Source organism: Protopterus annectens, chromosome 17.part0 (genome assembly GCF_019279795.1).
Source record: "Protopterus annectens isolate FY-2018-M chromosome 17.part0, PAN1.0, whole genome shotgun sequence".
NCBI lineage: Eukaryota > Metazoa > Chordata > Ceratodontiformes > Protopteridae > Protopterus > Protopterus annectens.
The window spans coordinates 360752716-360775814 of NC_056751.1; the positions used below are offsets into that span (position 1 = coordinate 360752716).

Here is a 23099-nt window from a genome sequence, read left to right on the forward strand (position 1 = left end):
AACACACTATTTAACTATATAAAAGATAGTTAAAGTTAGAGAGGATTAATCTAATTAACTACACACAGTACACAGCCCAAAAAGGCAACTAGCAACAAAACAATTTAGCTATATAAAGTTAGAGAGGATTATAGCAATCCGATATCAAAAAGCCCAAAATTGCAACTCTATCTAACAACTATATGAAAAGGCCCAAGGCCAAAAGGCCGAAGGCAATCAGAAGATTTTTACCGGGAAAGGGGAGAAAAACAGAAAACAACTGCTAACTAGATAATATTATATAGTTATAATAGTAAAATATACAAAATTGAAATAGAAAACTTGCTGAAAGTCGAAAACTCGCAATAATAGTCTCGAGCAACGCTGGAAACCAAGAGATCCATGCCGTGGCAAACTAGATCTGAGGTAATTCCAGCAGTGCATTGTGGGATAAGGGGTTGGGTCTCGAGCTACTGGAAAACTTTGAGCTTGCTAGTCGGCCGTGTCGGAACTGAGGTTTGACTCCGAACCCATCAGTGAAGAATGAACGGTACGACTGAACAACTTCACATTACTGGACTCAGAAACTAATTTTGGAAGAAAGCAGGGGGTTTTGTTCTTAGTTGTAATCTGTCTTTATGGAAGATTAAATAGGGTGATCTGCATGATAAGGCCTGTAACTCAAAAACTCTCCTTGCAGAGGTGATGGCCACAAGAAATAAAGTCTTCCAGGATAAAAATTTCAAATGACAAGATGCTGCCTGTTCAAAGGGGGTTTGTGTTAATGCCTGGAGAACTGCAGTTAAATCCCATGTTGAGACTGGTTCTTTAAAAGGGGGTCTCAGTAAGAACAAACCTTTCAAGAATGCTTTGGAAAGTTTATGAGACATTATTGACGAGTTGTCGTCACCAGTATGAAAATTCAATATTGCTGCTAGGTGAACCTTTATACTGGAAGCAGAGGAACCAGATTCAAAAAGAGTATAAGAAGTCTAGTATTTGTTCAATTGGGACAGTAAAGGGATCCAGTCCTTTATCCAAAGCCCATATGATAATTTTTTTCCACTGCATAGTTAAAGTTCCCTAGTCATAGGTTTGTGCTGTGCAATAATAATAATACATTGCATGGGCAATGAAAGAGAGGGATGCCTGGCAATCATGGGAATTGGAGAAGCCATACAGTCAACCTGAGGTGCTGTAAATTTGGGTGAACCATGCCGTCTGGGTGAGTTAGCAGAACTTGAACTGGGTTCAGACTCCATGGATTCTGTAACAGGCGAGGCCAAAAGAAGGGAAACCACACTTGACGAGGCCACAATGGGGCACGAGGCCACAATGGGGCAATGAGGATTATGGTATTCTTCGTTTTTCTGCTTTCCTTCAGGAATTGTGAAATTAGAGGAATGGAGGAAAAGCATACAATAGACCAGGAGGCCAACTGTGGAGAAGAGCGTCCCTGGGTGATTTCCCCTGGTGGGGGGGGATTAGGGCAAAGTAACTTCTGCATTTGTTGTTCAGGGGAAAAGTGAATAGGTCGCAGCAAGGTTGGCCCAATCGGCAGAAAATCCTGTCTGCCACTACAGGGTTCAGAGACCACTTGTGAGGCATGAGAATAGTTCTGCTCAATTTGTCTGCTATCACATTGGAACTTCTCAGAATGTGCATTGCTCTCAAAAAGCGGTTGGAAGAAATCTTCCACTGTCAAACTCTGAGTGCCTCTCAACATAGTAGATACAATTTGGTTCCCCCTTGTTTGTTGATATACCAGACCACTGACATATTGTCTGTCTGAACTGCAACTGTTCCTAGAGGAAGGGTATCCTGGAATGCTTGCAGCGCTAGCAGCACTGCCCTTATCTCTAGAACACTGATGTGCAAGTTGGCCTCTAGTTGGGGCCATGTGCCTTGAACTCTCTTCCCCAGATAATGCCCCCCCACCCCCCACCCTATCTGGGAAGCATCCGTGGTCACTATGGTTTTGGGCTGGGGAAGAATAAATTGTCAGCCCAGGAGAATCTGATCAGAGTGAAGTCACCATTTGAGGTCTTGTTTGCAATGGTTGGTGATGAAGATTTGGTAAGACATTGGTTGGTGAATTAGAGACCATTGTGTTGCTAGCAACCACTGCAGTATTCACATGTGAAACCTTGCTAGAGGAACCAGAGTAACTGAGGTAGCCATCTAACGTAAGGTTTGAAGTACCAGTCTTGCTGGGACTCTGTCGCTTTGGAGGATCTGTCTGACTAGAGCCCTGATGCTTAGTAGTCTCTCTGGAGGAAGGAAAGCTATTCCTGAGACCGTATTTAGATGCACCCCTATGAAATCTAGTTGTTGTGTAGGTTGCAGCTTGGATTTCTCGAAATTTACTGAAATGTCTAGGGATGTGCAAACAGACATGGTGTAGTCTCTTGCCAGTACTAAGTGATGCCTGGTGGTAGCACTAAGGAGTCATTCGTTGAGATATGGAAAGACTCGAAAACCTTACAGTCTGAGGTGAGCTACAACCACGGTCATGCATTTGGTAAACACCCTGGGGGCTGTGGTGAGTCCAAAGGGTAGTGCTCTGAATTGACAGTGACTGGCTCCTAGCCAGAAGCGTTGAAACTTTCTGGAGCTTTTGTCCATTTTTATGTGGTAATATGCATCCTTGAGGTCTATAGAGCACATCCAGTCACCTTTTTCCAAGAAAGGAAATATGTTTTGAACTGAGACCATCCAGAACTTGGTTTGGTGGACCGATTTGTTGAATTGGCTGAGATCCAAAATGGGTCTCCAGTCCCCGGTTTTCTTTGGCACTAAAAAGAATCTTGAGTAAATTCCGTATCCTGCTTGGTCTGGTGGGACTTCTTGGATGACTTTTTTCAAGCGGTTATTGAATTTCTAAGACTGCTGCCTACCTTTGATTGGGTGGGACATCTGGGATTTTTTTGTTTGGTTTGGGATTTGTAAACAAATGGATCTGGTAACCTCTGAATATTATTCCCTGCACCCATTTGTCCGAAGTTATTAATTTCCAGGCCGGTAGGTGCAGGGATAATCATCCCCCAACTGCCTTCAGAGGAGGGCAATCAGGCATCCGTTCAGGGATGCTGATAGGAAGTACCAGAGAAAGATTCTCTGGACCCCTGATTCTGCGGTCCATTCCTGCCACTGGGGTGGTGTCTTACATTGTTTCCGCCTCTGCCCCGGGGGAAATCTTTGCCTCGTGAGTCATAGAAAGGCCCTTTGGATTTCTTAAACCATAGTCTTCCACTCCTCTGATTCCTTGATTAAGGTTGTTGAGAGGAAGAGAAATGTATGTCCACGGCAGATAGGATCTTACCATCCTGCTCACATCTGGAAAGAGTTTCTTTAACTTTTAGGCTGAAAAGGGTGGATCCGTCAAAGGGAGCATTGACGAATGATGCTTTGAATGGCTCCGCAAAGTCGGATAAGCGCATCCAGGAGTGCCTTCTGATGTCTACACCTGGACATCCCTTCAGCAACATGTACTATGAGCCTCGTGGATGAGTTAGTGATGGATTCTAGGATTGCAAGCTGGGAGGAAACTTTATCCTGAACCTCCTCAGCTATTGCACCTGACAGAATATTTGAAAGTTCTTTAATCAAATCTCTTTGTAATCTGGTAAAGTGTGCCATATAATTCAAGGACCTCAGAGCAAAGGTCGTTAAAGCATAAACATGTTTCCTAAATCTATCCAATGTTCTGGACTCCTTATTAGGAGGATGGATAATATGACTCTTCTCAAGTTCTCTCTTGGTGGCTGCTGCTACCACCATGGTGTCAACAGGGATACCTTTTGACCAATGTGGTCTATCTTTAGGTGCAGATAAAATATGATCCAGCCTCTTCGGGATAGGCTCTATGGTGCCAGGTATCTTCCATGCCTGCTGAGCAATCAGCTTGACGAGATCGTCAGCAGGTGGAGAAATCCAAGAAGTGGAGGGTTGGGCATGAAAAGCCTGTAGGTATACTGACTCCGCTGTGGAAGGCTGGGTGAACAACCAGCCATCCCTCTGCTTAAGGATTTCAAGGATGTCCCCAAAGGAAACATCTTCAGAGGGTGACTTAGGGGAGCCTTCCTCTTCATCGAAGTCAGTATCCTCCATCTAAGACTCTTCCGGGGAGGCTAGGTCCTTCCTCTTGCACTTCATCTTCACAAGGATGTCCTCGGGGAGGATGTTCCGGGGAAGTTTCCAAAGAAGTGACCACCAAAGTGGGTGTCACCTGGGACTTTTGTGTCCTCTGTCTGGGGGAGGAGGTCAGTGGTAGCTCCAGCTGAGAGGAAGGCGAAGAGATCTGTCCCACCATGGAAGGCAGAGACTGGGAATCCCTGAAGGACAAAGCCTTCTCTATCATTCGGAAAGCAGGTCCTCCAGTAGAGGGGTGGGAGCCCGGAAGCAAAAAGGACTGCTTCAGAACAGAGGTCATACCCCACACAGAGGAGACCACCCCCACATCTGGACCCTGGATCTGAACTACAAGGGCCAACACTCCAAGAGGCATGGATGGCTCAGACGGAACCGAAAGGGTACCATGCATTTCGGAACTGACCAGCGAGTCCCGACCCTGGGAGTCCTCCGGTGCAGAAGACCAAGAAATACTCAAGGTGGTTGTCAGAACCAAAGATGGACATGCTATTGGAACCGACTCAATCGGAGCCGGAATTGTCAGAACGGAGGACTTCAAGGGCTCTGGTAGAGTTGGAGTAGGAGTGTATGTAAGTGACACAGAATGTGCAGTCTCAATGCCGGATTGGCTCAGAACTGAGGGTAGTCCTCTTGCCACAAGGAGCTGATCCACTAACCTCATGATGTCCTGCTCAGATAGGCTCTTAGTAGACCTCACCAATAAGGTGGAAGGAGACCTAGATTGTCTGACTTTCACAAAAGGAATGTCTCTGAAGGGGTCCACAGAAGGTGAATAAGTGGTTCATGGAGGTGACAGCAATTTTGTTATCTTCAGAACAGAGGGGTCTGTCGGAGCCGATATAGAGATATCGATCGGCTCCAAAAGTGGTTTAGTCAATTGTGTCAGGTCTCCCGAGCCGAAGAACTTTTCAGTGCCGAGGAAATTTTTGGTATCTTTTTAGTCGGTTCCGAGGAACTTGGAGCCAAGGATGCTCTCTTCTTAGAATCTTAGAACTGTGGGGAGAAGTTTCAGCTTCCCAAGTTTTTTCCTTAGAACCAGAAACAGCCTAGTCAAAAGAAGATTTCAAAAGGCCTTTCAAGACCAACTTGTTGTTTCTCTCAAAGTGTGAGATGAAAAGCTGTGGCAAATCTCACAATTCTCCTGCAAATGAATTTTTCCTAAGCAATAAACACATAAGGTGTGCCCACCAGAACTGGGCATTTTACCCTCACATTTCTTGCATCTCTTAAAACCTGAAGTGCCCTTAGGTTTTAGAGGGAGACTGTTTTTCATCCGCTATTATCCAAGTACAGAGGATTTTAGAAAAGATTTTTTTTTTTTGTAATAGAAGGAAGAAACAGAAGAGAAAAGAAAATTACCAACGATGGTAATCAGAATACCATAAAAGATATAGCAGAAAAAATTGCCAACAATGGTAAGAGAAAAATATACCATACGGTAATAGTGTTATAAGACTATAGAACATATACAAAGGAAGAGGAGTGGGTAGAAAGTATTAACGTCAAGGTACAAGCAAAATTTTTTGAAGAAAAAAAGACTACTTACAATAATAGCCAAGGCTCGAGAGATGAGGAAAAGTGCACCTGGTCTGCAAAGCGGCAAGCGAGATCTGAGGTAATCCCTGTGAGGAGCATGGAAAATAAGGGCAGAGTCAGTTTCTAGGGTTCGGAACCAAACCCACCGTCAAGGATTAGGTGAAGATTAACAACATCAGATAGTCTGTTCTGACACAAGCGCGGTCTGTTAATATCTTACAAGAAATGAACACTTAATCAAAAGATCGGAAAGATTTAGTTCTGTCAAGATAGTACCAGAGTTCTCTTTGGACATCAAAGGTATGGTGTATCCTTTCTCCCTCATTTTTAGGTTCAGGAAAGAAAATGGGGATATGGATATATTGCATTTACGTAAACCTGGATACCACTTTAGCTATACAAGAAGTATTGGTTCACAAAGAAATCCTGTCTCTGTGGAAAATAAGATAGTGTTGACACCATAAGACTTTGCAACACAGATGCCCTTTTTTGCAGAGATCAGAGCAATCAGTAAAACTGTTTTCCATGTTAAGAATCTCAAGTTAGCCAGATTAGCAGGTTTACATGGAGCAAGTGTTAGCTTCTATAACACAAAATTAAGATACCAGGAGGGGTCACAAGTTATCCTGGAGGCCTCTTAGGCAAAACCCCTTTCAAGAACATTTTGACATGAGACTGCATTAAAAGAGGGGGATCCATGGGCAAACATACTGAAATGGCCAAAAAATTAACATTGATAGAGGAATAAGAAAGGCCATAGGATATTAACTCACATAAATATCATAAAACTAGAGAACAACTAGGTTGTTGACATCTACTTTCCATTTACTAATGTACGATTTTCTAGTATCAGGCTTTCTTACCTCCATTAGCACCTGCTGCATACCCTAGAAAACAAATGTCTAAAAGGAATTAAGATCTTATCATGTAGGCAGTCAATTGAAAATGACTGATGCTATCATCTATCAAACACCTCTGTTCTTTAGCAAGTAGATTCACTCTGTCCTGTGAGAAAGCTTGTGGTAACTGCCTCTGGCCATTTCCAAAAGAAAGGAGAACTCCAGTTACCTGGGCCAGAAGGGGGTTACCACAATGATCTTGGGGGGGTAATTCCTTCCGAAGTACCCTGGATATTAGTGGAAAAGCATACAGGAACATTCCTGTCCAAGGAAAAGAAAAGACATCTGTCTTGCAGGCCTTCTTGCATGGAGTCCTGGAACAAAATCTTGCCAGTTGATTGTTCATACAGGAGGCAAACTCCCCACAGATGGATTAAATTTTCAAAGATGCCCAGATCTCATTTTCATTTGTGAGGGTCTGTCCTGACCTTACTGAGTTTGTCCGCCACACAGTTTTGTTCTGATGGAATGTAAGCTGCCTGTAGAGTGACATTATACCATTAAGCTATATCCCAAGCTAACATGGCTGGTCTCCAAAGGTGGTACGACCTGATTCCCCCTTGATTGTTGATGTACCACATGACTGTGGTATTGTCTGTAACCACTTGAAGAGGTCTCTGGGACCAACGATGGTTCAGAGAGTTAAGTGCCTTGATCAGGGCAAGCAACTCAGATATTTATCTATGTGCATCTGTCCTTGTTGTCCCACACCCTCCTGCACTTTTACCCTTCCTGAAATTGCTCTCCCAACAAATTCCAAAGAGTCTGTGGTGATTGATTGCTTTGGAACAGGGAGGGAGAATAGGAGACTGGGATGTAAGGATATCTGTTGTCTCCAACAGAAAATGTCTCTTCTGACAAGCCCTAGTATAAAAGGTGTTGTTGCTGGGACCAAAGAGATTTCAGATACCACTTTCTTATATGAAGTCTTGCTAGGGGTATCATGAAACTAATAGATGCCATGAAACCCAAAATCCTGAGGTATTCCCCTGCAGTGACCAATGTTTGAGTGGAACACATTAGAACTAGATCTAAATAAAGATCTATTTTTCCTGAGGAAGAAAAGCTCTTTGAACTGAGGTGTATAGTGAACATCCCAGGAACACAATCTTATGTGAGGGAGTCAAGAAAGGCTTTTGAATCTTTTGTATTCCCAGCTTGTGTAAGAAATCTCTCACCCAAGCAGGAGAGATTTTTGACAATTTGAAAAAGACTGCAAAGATAAGCAAATCATCTAAATATGGAAAAATGTGGATACCTGTAGCCTGCAATGAGGTATATCTAGAGCTAGATACTTTGTCAACACTCTTGGTGTAGTGGATAGTCCAAAGGGTAAAGCAGAAAACTGATAATGTGCTCCAGACACACAAAATCTTAAAAAACATGGGAGATTCAGACTTTCTGGAAGAAACCAGGGGGCCAGGGTGGGAGGGAGTCAACGTCTCTTAAATAGTTATTCAGACTTCTCAGACTGTCCTTGGTTTTGGGAGGCTCGAGACTTGTTTTTGGAAAGCTATTTCTTCTTAAAGATCTTTTTATCTGAATTTTGAGACTGTTTATTCTGTTTTTGCCAACAATGGATGAAAAATTAGAAAATCCCTAGGACAATTTAGAAAAGGAGGGCTGAAAAATATTGGAGATTCACTGGATCACTTTGCCCCTTTCATTTTGATCACCTCTGTGGCACAGGGTCCAAACACTAAATCTCTATTCATGAGAAAACTTAACTTCTCTTTTTTAACATCAACTGGAAGGTTCCGAGAATACAGCCATGCAAACTGCTCAAAACAGCGCCAGTGGTCATAGTCCTGGAAAAAAAAGAATCAACAGTCATACACACAGTCTGAAAACTAAGAGTAGGGACCTGTGCAATAAACTTTTGTAATTTAGGAGAACAAGCTTTAACACGAGCCTGACAATTCAAAATTCTGAAAATTAAAGTTGCAGAAGTATATACTTTTTCCCATACCTATCAATAATTTCCCATATTTATTAGAAACAGTAGGATTTAAATTAACTAAGTGCTTCATAGCAGTGGGATTAATTAAAGCTATAGCTGCTGGGTCAGGTCTGACAATAGTGTATAAAAGTTAGAATGATGACAAACTCCACATATCCTATCTGTCTTCTTAGTGGCAGCTGGTTGACTATCAGAAACATTGCAGGCACTGACACACACATTCTCTAAAGCAGACAGAACAGAAGGAATGGGTGTTAGAAAAGGATTTTCCAGAACCTATCAACTCATAGTATTTCCTGAGGGACTGAAAAACCTCAGTGTTCACCCCACTGAAAACTCTGGAACATGCTAGCAATAGTCTCAGAGAAAGAGAACCCCCCCCCCCACAAGAATCATCAGAAAATTATCTCTCCTCTGAATCTGAATAAGAAATCTGAGTAAAAAAAAATTGTATCCATCCTTGCATCTTTCTTTTCCGATTCAGAATCTTGAATCTCTTCAGGAAAAGAGGAATCTCACTTTTTATTACCAGAAACTAGTTTACAAGACGGATAAAGAGCTTAAATTAAACACTGAGCCAAGCCCAATAAACTACTCTTATCCAAAGAAATTCGGAAAGGAGCAGATATGTGCTTAGTTTTCAGTTTCTTTTTTGACAGGATAAAAAGCAGCAAATGCCAGTAAGCATTACCAGTCCACAAAAGTTACTTTAACAGAAAACCAAAACACGTAAAAAACACTTTAAAACACTAAACCAGCTCCACAAAAGAAAAATAAACAATTTCTCCACAGAAAAAAAAAATGTTTTCAGTTATTTTTCACTACTTTTAAACTGACAGAAAAAAACAAGTGCCTTGTTTAAAAAAGTATGTTACAGTCTCAAGACAGTCCATTAAAATACACCACTCCAGGCTTTAAAATAAAATGTTCCCGAAGAGTAAAATAATAAAATATCAACAAAATTAAGAAAATGTAAGTTTTTTCCCCCACAAAGGGAATTTATCTGCCCAGCAAAAGAAAACACAAACTAGACTGTCAAGTCCTTGAAAGCCTCAGAGGATTATATTACTCCTTGGTGTCAGTAAAGCTCTGGAGGGCTTTGCGCCCAAACTTGTGTTTTAGTCTGCTCAACTCAAGCTGCTTGACATCTGGACATGTGGAAGGTGCCCTGAAACTTTGGAAGCTGACCAGTTGTTATATCCTTGGCAGGATATAACTCATACAGCTAAGGCTACTGCAGCAGTGATCAATATGATGGGCATCTGTATTTGTCTATTCATCAATCTTTATATAAACTTTTTCATGATTCTATGTTTAGGAGTAACTATCTAAATGCCTTTAGTGTTACAGCTATTGCTACTCTTTATACTATTTGTCAGTGTCTATGTGAAGCTTTTCGATCCAGTCATCTGTTTACACAGGACAATGTAGAGTCAGCCTATCCCAGTAAACAAATGAAATAAATAAATAAATGCATGCATACATACATTTATAAACACAAACAGCTAAAAAGGGTACAACTTGCTCAGTGTTTAATTCTACTAGGCATCCCAAAATATAGTACTTGGCATAAGCATGAGAAAGTGTCACTAAGCTTAATAGTGCTAGCAAAAAGGCCAACCGTCTCTCCAGCAATCTAGGATATATATCTTTCTTCTATTTTACTGAGAGACTATTCCACAGAATTGATTAAATTAGTAGAGAAAAATAGATCAAAGTTTCAGAGTAAATGACTGTTCATGGCTTTTATTTGAGGAGCAAAGCTCAACCCAAATGCATCTCATACACAGGATTAAGGCTGAAAGGCCATAACTTGCAACATCTAATAATTATCATGGAATGTGACACATTGTAGTTTCTTATAAATAAGTTGGGTTCTGTGCCTACTTGCAAGTATTTACATGATAATGATGGTTAAACTCTCTCTGACACAGTAGATTCAGTGTTAGTGAAATAGAAAGTTTGCATTGTCACACTAACCCTGAATGTATACAGTTGCTGGTTTCCTATAGTTTGAATGTGAGCAAAACTGTTCATGTCTGTTCATCAAATTAAGTGTTGTCTGCATGCCTGAGAAATGTAAATCTGAATAAGAAGACTTTCTGTGCCTGATATCACCTGACACAAATAGTCCATGGAAGAGGTTGTTTGCTCCTTAGCATAAGTAACTACGAGACTTAGCTTACAACCATGAGAACCAGCACCTTGAGCCAATGATATACTGCCAGAAGAGATGAAACTGTCTTGCACAGACTGCATTTTTATTTGAAGCAAGTTTTTCCCTTCATATTGTATCTAAACTGAAATTGAGCAGCTGTGTAGGTTGTAGATATGACTTTTACAGATTCAGCATTACTCCCAGAGAACTGAACAACTTGAACAGAGACCACGCTCACTGATACTACATGTTGAACAAATGGGGCAGCTGGAGCCAGTCTTCTGAGTATGGGAACACTTTGGATCTCTGCAGTCTCGGGTGAGCACCAATCACAAACAAGCATTTGGTAAAACATCATGGGGACTTGAGGTGAAGCCAAATGGTGAAATTCAGAACTGAAAGTAACTGACTGAAGTAGAGATAAACTCCTGGATTCCTCTGCAGTTTTGATACACAGTAAGCGTCCTGAAGGTTCAAACAGCATACCCAGTCTCCTTCTGCTAGATGGGGAAATACTGCACTGAAACAATGCAAAACGTTTTTCTGAAGATGAAGGAGTTTAGTCTGCTTATACTCAAGAATGCCATTTGGCCCAGTGTGTATTTTTTAGAACTTTGAGTACTATCTGGCTCCTTTCTAATCTGAAGGAAATACTCGGATAGCTCTTTTGATGAACAGAATGAAATACTCCATCTGCAGTTCTTCTTCAGCAGAGTAGGATGTTCATCAGGAATCACAATAAAATTAATTTTGTAACAGCTAGACATGATTGCTTTGATCCATCAGTCTTTTATTACAGTTCTGTATGCTGAGAGATAGAGGAGTAGATGCCACCGATGAACTTCAAAGGGTTATGACCAGGCAACTCCCCAGGGCTGCTAATGCCAACTTATGGGAGAGTTTAGTGCTTCCTGAAGACTGCCAAAAACTCCATCCTCAGGATCCATGGCCTATGTCAAAACGACTGACAGAATTCTTTCCAGACTGTTGCTTTTGTGGTTGTTTTCTATGCCTACACCCTGTTTTTAAGGGCTCATATATACTGTGGAGAAGAGGCAATGAGGTGATTTGTACTAGAATGCACCAGCTACAGAAGTCTTAACAGCTTTCTCCACATTTTCCTTGTGTGCCTTAACTTCGGCTTTAATAATGTCAGTCTTCAAAAGGAGGCATTCAAAAAGAATGCCTTGAACCTGGTTCTGTGTCACACAGGAATGGAGCCCTGACTGTGACCAAGATGACCAGAGTTTGATTAGATGCTTAGGCAGTGGAAAAAGCAATGTAAACCATAGAAATGAGTGGCTCATCTGGCCAGAAAAGGGAACCATGGCCATTCTGCTTGTGACTATGTGCCTTCCAGTGGGAGGTGTACAGTGCAACCTTATTTCTTTTTTATTTATTTTATTTTTTTTTTTAGACAAGAAATATCTTTATTGAATCATCACTTAAGACAAAGGCAATCATACATTTATAGAAATGAAGAGACAATACTGATATATTTTCAGCTGCAAACATGATACATCACTTATAATCTATACTGTTATTGTTAGTCAAACATTACATATTTCATTGAATTCTTGCCTTCCCTTAAACCTCATTCTTCCTCTACAACATTATTCTGCATGTATTGTTCCCACTATTCCCATTTTTCCATGTAATTTGCTCCTACCTTTTTCTAAAGCTCGCACTTGCAGTTCTTTTATCTCTGTTACTATATCACTACTTCTAGTACAGTTGGTTTAGACTTTGATTTCCATTTTCTATTAACTGCTGATTCTTCCAGAAGAACACGGCAGTTTCGGATTACCGGATTTGAAGGGGTATTTCAGACCAACACATTTAAGGCTCCTATACATAGCACAAGCAGAAAACTATAATTCAAAGTGGAAAGGGATGATGATGAAACAAGGAGAGACTGGGATTTTGGGTGCAGACCTTTAAGGAGAATAACAATAATAAGACAGAATAAAGTAGTAGCAGAAAGTTGGCTAAGCCAACATGGGAATGGAGAAAGGAGATTCTGCCAATAGGGATGACTGCAATTAGGAATACAGACAATAGGCAAGAGGGAGATGGAATTTATTGGAGAAAACTAGCAAAAGAACCAAGGTATTGGGTGCAAATAACTAGAGAGGAAAAGTAATAGAATTGGAAGACTGTCTAAAGAGGGCTGAATTTGGAGTTTGGACTGTCTAAAGAGGGTACAGTTTGGGGGCAAGTAAGGGACATATACAAAAAGACTATAGTGCACAGAATTAGTACCGGATTTGTGGAGAATGGGGGTAAACAATGTGTTGTTAGGTAAGCACAAAAAAAGCTAGAGGTTAAGTTGGAATATGCAGACATGGGTATGAGAACTCCATACAGAAATGTTTTAGAAGAGGATTGTAGTTTATTAGCTGGAATGCCAATAGGAAGATATGATAGTGAGGACAACAAGGGTTGTTGCCTGGTTGGATGTCAGACGACAGAACAGTAACTATTACTAAAGCAGCTACATATTAAAGCTGAGAGAAGAAATTTAGAACAAATCACTGGCTAGGGATCATTTTAGTGCAGACAGGAGCTTAATTTTAGGAGGATGTAGGAGAAGGAATTTAGAAAAGAACAGGAGACACTGTGCTTGATTGTCAGTGGGCAATGAGGCAGAATGACTTAGGAAAATAAACCAAGATTTACATCTTTGAATGGCCAGCAAGATCATAGTTAAGGTCTGAAAGCATAACTCCTGAGCAATTAAACTGACATTATTTGAAAGACTTTCCCCCCATGCTGTATCTATATCATGTTTTCAAATGGCTGGATATTTTGATATTTTAGAATGCAGTGCTATCAATGCAAGTGGTGAAAGGGTTGATCAACCAACATGTAAATGTATTTGAAAGGTTAGACAGTTTCTATGGGTTCAGAAGAAACAGACTTCAAGTTTCAGCTTCTTTCATATGATCACCAATTTGGTTTTGTTAGCATTTATAAAATGATGCCTAGCTATGAAATAGCTATGGAGAGCAATGAGAGTAGAGTTGATCTCAACGGAATGGCAGATGGGGACTGGCCCTTCAAAAAGACTACATCTTCTATGTAAACTGCATTCTCAGGTCTGTTGTTTTTCATCAAAGATCCAGAGAAAGCAGAGACAGACTCAGGAGGGGACAGAATCACAAGCAACAAATACCCATGAAGACAACTTCAGGGACTGCCTTTCCTCAATGGCTTTTAATATGTTATGTAATGTAGTGCAAATTAAATATTTACTGATAACGTGATCTGGTCAAAAACAGATTAAGTACTCAGCATGCTTGACAGTAATCAGAATTTTCTTGTCTAAACTGCATTTGGTGTCAACAGATGTCCTAGTAACAACTTTTTCAAAGGGCCTAGACCCAAAGTGAGAGGAATAGGGAAAGAAACAAAAGACAAGAAAAGTCAGAAACAGTTATAAACAGAAGTCTAACCAGAAACAAAACATAACAAAGCAAAAAAATTACACAGATGGCAGAACCACCATAAATATTGCTATTAAATTAAAAATACAGCCTGAGACTGGTTTGTTTCATTCAAAGCTATCGTGGGAAGGGGGAGAGCAGTAGCTAGGATTGGTATATTTTGGGAAGGGGAAGGAAGACCATAGTTGACAGTCAGGCAAAGTTTTATTCTGAACATTCCTGATACAGGAGGCATCAGTTTTAATTACTGTACATGGACCTCTTTGCTAAGAAAACAGCAGTTAGTTCTAAACAATACCTAATCCATACAGAAGGCCAAGTATGCTTTGTCATCGCACAAGTTCAGCAGTTCACTTATATGCTCATTTGGTAAAAGAAACAAATGTAAACAGTCTTCACTTTAAATTAGTTATTTATTGTGCACTGCACGGTATGTCCACAGCAATCCACAAGTCTGATTTTTCTGGCCTCACAAAGCCTTCTAAAATACCCCCTCTGTAAAGGTTGTCTCGTTCCTACCCAGTACCATCATTCAAAATTACATAAGCTTCCTCATATAACTGGCCCCCTCTTAAGTTAGAGAGAGGAAAGATGTTTTGAATTTCCCGGTATGTAGCTTCATTAAGTGGCATTTTCTTCCTATAACTCATACCAACTCCACAACCCACCAATGAACATGAATACAGTGACACTGTGGTATACACATTTCCTATGACTATCTCCCTACATGTCTCCATCAAACTTCTTGCCTTTTCCCATACAGTTAAATCCTTTCAGATAACATTCACTGTGTATAGTAGCTCAGAGATTCCACCACTTTCCTAAAGTGCAACAGTGGTTATTTATGTTTTACAATACAAATCATGCATCCAGTAGAGTCATAAAGTAATCAGCATCAGATCACCACAAATTAACCTACATGAAAGAGTCACTTGTATTAATCAAATACATTGTTCAGGCAGCATCTATGAAATGCTAAAAAAAAAGATCTTGCTAGAAAAGACTAGAATATCAATTCACAAATGAATGATACAAGATAACAATTAAAATATCAATTTCAGTATTAATAAACATATCTACAACCTTCATAGTGGATATAATGGCAAATACACAGAGAAAACTCACCAGTTTAGCTGGAGAAAGGTACTCATCCACAAGAATTTCAGAATCTTCTTTAGAGACTGGATTTGGATTTATCAAATCAAAATCCCCAAGATCAGTTACTCGAATAGTTGCAGTACCTGGACGTGCAGTCTGAAATGCAGTCTGATGATGATACATTTCTGGAGTGTTCTGGAGTAGGATACATTGAACAAAACAGATGAATATAACCATTAAAAAGAAGTTAACAACACATGTTCAGTTTAAGTATGCACTAGAAATTGAAAGAAGGGTTAGCTATATGGTGCAACAATGCTGATCGTCTAAGTTATTAAGCATATACCAACTGGCCAGGTTTGCACTCTGAACCAGAATCAAAAGTGATGATGGCTGGCTTTGAAAGTAATAAAGAACAGACAAGGAATGCCCAGTTTCCTCATTCAATATGATAAAAAAATGCAGCAATGTACTGACACTATATCATCCACAGATAACCTGAGCAAAACAAACTTACTACTGTTTATCTTACTGGGTGATTCCATACTTGTAAGGCCCAAGAGGTTTTTGGTTTAACAGCATATGTCTTTACACTCAAGCCTCTATAGCCACTTTTATGAAATAGATGGACTCCGCTAAAGCAGCTGATTTTTGCTCATTATTCTAATCTCTAAAAAAGTTAAGCAATCGACTAATTTTCAAAAATATAAGTTAAGCTTTAGTGAGGCCTTATGCAGGGGATAACAGCTGGGATTTCCATTCACCACATTCTCAGCTAGACCGAGCCTAGAGTTTCCTCTAGTCCCTTTGTTTAGGAAAGCACACACACTGTTGGCTAGTACATGTTGTGACATCTCACTTCAGATAAGCAAGAGGTGTCCATTTAGTACGTTGCCTGACACCCATGCATTCAAACGGCGCAACCTGGAAGACAGATAAGATAAAACACAAGAATATAAAATGACCAACTTAGCTTACTAGAAAGTCCACAAAAAGAAGCTTACAAGAGAGATCATCCAAACCCAGGGAGACAGAAGTAACAAACATTTACTGTTGAATATCTCCAAGTAGATCAATAGATAGAGACAATAGGATTTCCAAGATGGGAGCGCACAGAGTAACAGTTCAGTTTCAGCTCTCACAGTATGAAAAGAAAAACTCAGAAAAGACAACCAGTGAATTTGTCTTTTTGGATAAATTTCAGTTACCAGCTAGCAAGTGTACTGCCTGTATGCCAGCAAAAAAGAAATTAAGTCAACCACAAAAGCTGAGGAGAAAACACTAGCTGGAAAGGATCCTGCCTGCAGCTGTTTAATAGAAAACAGTTCAAGGTTCAGCTTTGGTGCAAAGCAGGACTTCCAGTAATAGAGGAAAGAATAACTCAAATGTGCTCAAAGTCGATTAAAATAAATGAGGCACTAAATGAGTATATCAACTCAAACAACAAAAGGCTTACAAATGGAAGAAGCTTTAAACAGATACTCAGATGGGGTGATAACTGCAAAAATCAAAGGTCAACATGAAGAAAAAGCTGGCTGAGTATGAGGCTGCTCAAGAAGATAGGTTTCAAAAAAATGGTAGAATTACAGGACAGAGCATGTAGGGAAAACTTGAGATTTTCTACTACAGCAAAGAAACTGGAAGGAATAGAATGCATACATTTTATGAAAGCACACATAAGCAACTGGACTGGTATTCCACAGCAGGAATTGCTAATTGAAAGGGCACATCATGTGTCTGTTCTAAACCTGGTCATGAGAAAGCAGCCAAGACCTCTAATAGTAAAGATGCAATTTCTACCAGCAGAAAGAGTGGAGTCTACCAAGAATGTGGCAGAACAATGTACTTGAAGTTGGAGACAGCAGAGCATTTATGGAAAATTATTACTCACTGTATACCAGGCAGAAGAGGAATTAAATGTACTCCATCAATTGGGGAATGTCAAGAGACAGGTGTGAGATTCAAGCTGCTGTATCCAGCTATCTTCAGAATATTTTTTTGCTGGGCGGTCAAAGTAATTTTTTATACAGAATATGCTAAGCAGGAAATGCAAAAGTTTGTTCAACAAAGAATGAGCTATCAAACAAAAGGGAACCCTGCTTCTGGTTTTCTGATAATAAAGCTCATAGATGGACTATGACAGTGAAACCATTTTCAGTGTTCCAAAGAAAAATACTTGAGAGATAAAGAAAAGCACAGGAGAAGACTAGAAGAACCAGGAGTAGGTTAGAAATGAGTCATAGACTGGAGTTGGGAGATGGAGATCAACAGGAAGAAAACCAGCAACTTGGATATTAATTAATAAATGTATAATTACAAAGTGTCAATCACGGCTGTAAAATATGGCAGAACAAAAAAAAAACTGGAAATATTGGACTTTTTTGACTTTGTTAAACTTGAACGGGACTCCAAAGCATATGCCCTACTTCATGTCATTAATGTTTGGAAGAACTTTAAGGAGAAGGGAAGAGGAAGAAAAGAGTTAACTGTAAGTAAAACAATGTTTGCACTTAATAGTATTTTATTATAAAACATAACATATACTGCATGTTATATAGTAAATCATTTTCAGTTATTTTTGTGTCTTATAGGGATACTAAAGTAAACAAGAACATTTTCCCTTCTTTCTTTCTTTCTTGCTTCTTCTTTAGTTTTTAAGAAATAATGGGTAATGGTACTATAATGTAAAAAGAGAAGAAAGCCTGGAGAGAAGCATGTTTAAGATAATAGGCTGTAACCTTAGGTTTCTGAGGTGACAGATGGGTTCTAAAACTAAACAGACCATGATACAAGTAAAACTGATATGCTTTTTCTTACTTTTGCATACAGGACTGACTGGATTAAAGCCTTTGGCTTGATCTAACAAGTTTAAATGGGAGAAAGTAAATAAAATAACACTAAAAATAATGAAAAGTTTTCCTTTAGCAAATAAATGTTCACAGTGCAACACGAGAAGCTTGCAGATGAAGGCAACTGTGTATCGAGTTCTCGTGTCTCTATGGAGACAAGATATGAGGGTAATTAAACAGAATACATTTTCTTTCAATGGCTACAACATACAGTTTTCTGAAAGCATTCAAGTTGTTTTCTACATCTGGGAGAGAAATAAAGATAAGATAAAAACAGACGGCACTTGGTACAAGTAGAAGCAAAGGCAGTATCATGCATCTTAGCATAGACAACCTTAATTATAGGTCAATTAAAGCTTCTAAGTGTAGATGTCAATCTGGGAAATTGTTCCCATTAGAAAGGTTAAACTTTATTATTTGAAGAATGTACATAGTTTAGTTTATTTGCATTAACAGGTATAGGGGTGTTCTGAGGATGTGTCTGTTTTTTGTTTGAGGGTTTTCATTGAAACAAAAAAGTTTTGCGAGATGTGACATGGATTCAAATGGATAGGACAAAAAAACTGTATAAAATATCAACCTGCCAAACATTACTATTCATGCAACACAAAAGCTGAAACTAGGCAATTAAAAAATGTTGTGCATTGCAGGTGGGAATAATAACTTCATATCATAATGGCAACACTTCCAATATTACGAATGGGTCATATAACATGTTTTTTGTATTTAAATGCTGGTTGTATTTTAAAGTTTTAGTTCTGATGAAGTTCCATGAATATAGTTGGAACAAAAGTGTTTTAACATTGTTTTAATAAAATATTGGCTGGTATTAACATAGTTATTTGAATCCAGCCTTTTACTTATACATCACAGGAATTTGTTTATGGTGCTTTCCTGGTGGACTGTGGACTGGTGTTACTTCCCATATTATCTTTGGATGCAAATGGTCTTATAGGTATACACAAAAAAAGAAAGTGTAGTGAACTATACAAAGAAATGCAGAGTGCAAATAGCTATGCTACAGGAGATACATTTGGAAAGAACTGAGCATGTGAATTTCATAAAGAAAGGATTTCAGGATAGTTATTCATGGGAACATTAAGGACAAAGGAAAATGGATGTACTTATACTAATTGCTAGAGGAGCTCCAACAGTAACAGAAGAGGGAAAAATAGAGAACTATAGATTTGTAGTAGTAAAGGGGTAAGGGCAAGGAAGGAAGATTACTGTGGCATGTATTTATATTCCACCTCAAACTGCTACAATGGAATTTAAGAATTTTTTGGAATAAATATTCAACTTTCAGCAGGGAATATTACTTACAGGTGGAGACCTGAATTTGATTTGCAAAAATGAGGATATATCTGGGAAGCCTAGAAGGGAAAGTATAATAAAAGAGGGTAGAGTTTTGAAGAAATCTATGAACATATTTGGTACCGAAGATGTGAATTCAGCAGTAGGAGCTAGGAGAAAATTTAAATAATGTTCCTCAAGGTACAAAAACAGTGATGGCTAGACAAAAATCATATTTCACAGGAACATGCCCATTTAATTGAAAGTTTTGATACACATCCAATAACTATTTCAGATCATGTGCCAAACAATAACTAAAATAAAAGACAGAGTAATGAAACAAAAATGATACTCTGGTGCTTCCCAGCCTAACTGTTGAACAGGAAGGAATTTAAGGAATGGGTAGTGGAAATCATCTGGGAGTTATTAGGGAAGATAGACATTTCTATAGACAATATAGGTAGGGAGTGGGATAAAATACAAGTGAAATTTAAAACAGAGAAGAAATACAAGGAAAAAAATATATAGTTAAGAAGTAACGAGTATTATTTAGATGGACTGACAAAAATTAAAATATTGCAGAACAGGGGGACTCTCAGAAAAAAAAAGAACACAACTGCAGAGTGCTAAAGAGAAAATAATGGGCAATCTGGATAATATGAATTACTTTAGAAAGATTGCGATTAAGAAACTGACTTTTATAATAACTTTAGTTCACAAAAACTTTTAGCACATTGGCACATGAAACAGAAAGTAAGAAGGGTTGTTGCCAAGCTTAGGGACCCTATAACAAGGAAAATAGCCAGAGATCCTGTAGAGATATTGAAATAGTTTGGAAATTTTATGAAAATCTGTATAAAACAGAGAAATGTGGAAATCAAGAAAAAGTACAAAAGGAAATATTTATGGAAGAATTAAATACGCCAAGGTTATTGGTAGATGAGACTCAAATGTTAACGGGATAAGATGAGATGAAATAAAAATGGTGATGTATAACCAATCTACAAAACAGTGTGCAGGAATAGATGGCATTCCTGTGGAAGTTTGGAAGCTAGAAGGGAAGAAGGTTTTGTTTAACAGTATTTTAAAAGGAGGAGAAGCATTAATATCCTGGAATAATGCTTTGGTGGCTGTAACCCCTAAAGATGGTAAAGGCCCATCAGATCCAGGTTCACATAGGGCCATTTTGATTCTAAATCATGATTACAAAGTGTTTATGTCTACAATGGCTAAAATAATGACAAAGGTGAAAATAAAATTGATAGATATGAATCAGTGTGGTTTTGTGGAAGGAAGGCAAACATTTGACAACATTAACAAAACAGTGATAATCTAGAGGAAAGCAGAATGTAAGAAAATGCCACTGTTGTTGCTAGGTCTTGACACCGAGAAAGCATTCAAGAGTAAGCCTGGATTTTATGACTATGGCAATGGAAGCATTTGCATCCCCTGACACAATAAGGTTAATTAGGAGGATATATAAGGGATTGGGGGCCAAAATAAAAGTGTGGGGGGGTTCCTCTCTGATAAGTTCTATTTGAACAGAGAACCCAGGCAGTGGTGTCCTCCTTCCCCTTTGTTATTTGCATTATATTTAAAACCACTGGCAAAAAAAATAAGGGACTCAGAAATTCAGTGATATAATTAGTAGTATAATCAAAAAAAAGTTGGCTTTATTTGCAGATGAGATTATTTTGTACCTGACAAAACCAGAAAAAAGGCATTTCAGTCTTCTGGAACATTCTGAAACAGTTTCAGTTCTTTTCAAGATAGAAATTAATGAAGATAAAACAAAGGCAATAACTGTAATCTATGTACCCACACAAAGATTGGTTCAGCAATACCCATTTTATGAAGACAAAATAAAATGAAGTACTTAGGAATATGGGCTAAAAAAAGTATTCTCTTATGGCAGGATATGTGGGAACAGACTAAATAAAAGATCATACAAAAACTGAGAAAGTGGAAGGTCTGTTTTTGGATATGGATAGCAAGATACAAGCAGTGAAAATATTTTAGCCCCTTTAGTTTTTAACACAGTTCGGGGCATATTTTTATCAACCAGAGGAGACATTCTGGCTAGCAATTAATAAAGAAATGAAGGATTTTATCTGTGAGGGGAAGAGGGCAAGAGTCAAATGAGACAAGCTGATCCTTTCAACAGAACAAGGTGGTTTTGTATAACCTGATTTGAAGGGGTATTTTAGAGCTACAAAGTTAAGGCTCCTATACACAGCACAAGTAGAAAGCTATAATTCAAAGTGGAAGGAGATGATGATGAAACAGGGGTGAAGCACAAATAATAAAGAGAGACTAGGATTTTTGGATGCAAATTCTTAAGGAGAATAACAATAATCATACAGAATATTCTATTTACAAAGTAACAGAAGTTAGTCCAAGAACTAGGCCAAAATGGGAATGGAGAAAGGAGATTCTGCTGATAGGGAGGACTGCAATTAGGGGTACAGAAAATATGCAAGACAAGGCTGGAATTTACTGGAGAAAACTATCAAAAGAACCAAGGTATTGGGAACAAATAATTAGTGAGACAAAGGTAACAGAATGGGAGGAGGCCAGGAATGCATTTGGACTGCAGACTAGAGATTGCCTTCCCTATCAAGGATTGATATCATGATATCAGAACATAGGCAAAGACAAAGGAATACAGGGATCCAAGTTAAAGACTAGCACTGGTAGAGTTTTTAGTAGAAGTGGCTGTTAAAAAAGGAATAGTTATAAGGGCATATACAATACTGCATGATAACTATAAGAATCAGAGAAGATTAGAAAGATTTGGGAAGAGAGAATGGTATAAGCAATTCACAAAGAAACAATGGGAGGATGTATGTATGGCTCTCAAATATAAAACAATGTCTAGAAGATTTAGGAATTTTTTCTTTGAAGTGTTTGCATAGGTATTTTATACCTTAAACAGACTCCAAAGAATTTTTCTCCAGGCAGACCTGAAATGTTGGAGGAGTAATGGGGGAAGAAAGAAGTAATTGTGAAAAAGTAGTTAAGTACCTACCATAATGTTCCATGTTAGTTGTCTTCATCTCGCCTTCCTTCTTGCTGTTTGGGTTCGGAGCTGATCCTCGGCTCCAACACGGCCATCTTCTATAGCTCAAGAGCGGTTTACTGGCTCGAGGCTACCCCTTATCCCAGAATGCCCAGCGTCAGCTACCCAGATCTCGTTTGTGATAGCGCACACTAGACATAAGTAGAGTAACCAGTTACCTAAAAACTGGTTGTCCAATACACCTAAACAAGGAAAGAATCATAAATTACCTGGCATGTGAAGTAATAAAAGATACTCATCCAGTGAAAACAAAAGGAACGCCTCTCAATCCTCTAGGAAGGGGGAAGGAGGGAGGGACACAAGAAGGAAGGCGAGATGAAGACAACTAACATGGAACGTTATGGTAGGTACATAACTTCTTTATGTTAAGTTGTCCATCTTGCCTTCATTCTTGCTGTTTGGAACAGCGTCCCTAGAAGCTAAAATCCCGGGTGGCTCATTGGAACAGACTCTTCAGAACAGTAGAACCAAAGGAAGCTCTGCTCCGGAAGACCATATCCACCTTGTAATGAGAGATAAAAGTATGAGGGTTTTCCCCAAGTGGCAGCTGCACAGATCGAGTCTATGGGAAACCTAGACTGAAAGGCTACAAAGGTGGCCAATTCTCTAGTAGAATGACCTTTTGGTTTAGCTGGTAGCTCTTTATTTCG

The 23099-nt window shown here is 39.1% G+C and overlaps 1 protein-coding gene across 2 annotated transcripts in view; it reads right to left on the minus strand.

The window, feature by feature from the left end:
* LRRC56 (leucine rich repeat containing 56) overlaps window positions 1-23099 on the minus strand; it is a 1529270-nt gene that overhangs the window by 1382502 nt on the left and 123669 nt on the right. For both annotated transcript variants that reach the window (XM_044059653.1, XM_044059654.1), the window contains one exon: window positions 15256-15423. In XM_044059653.1, the coding sequence (XP_043915588.1) occupies window positions 15256-15423 (168 nt within the window). The remainder of the gene's footprint in view (window positions 1-15255; window positions 15424-23099) is intronic.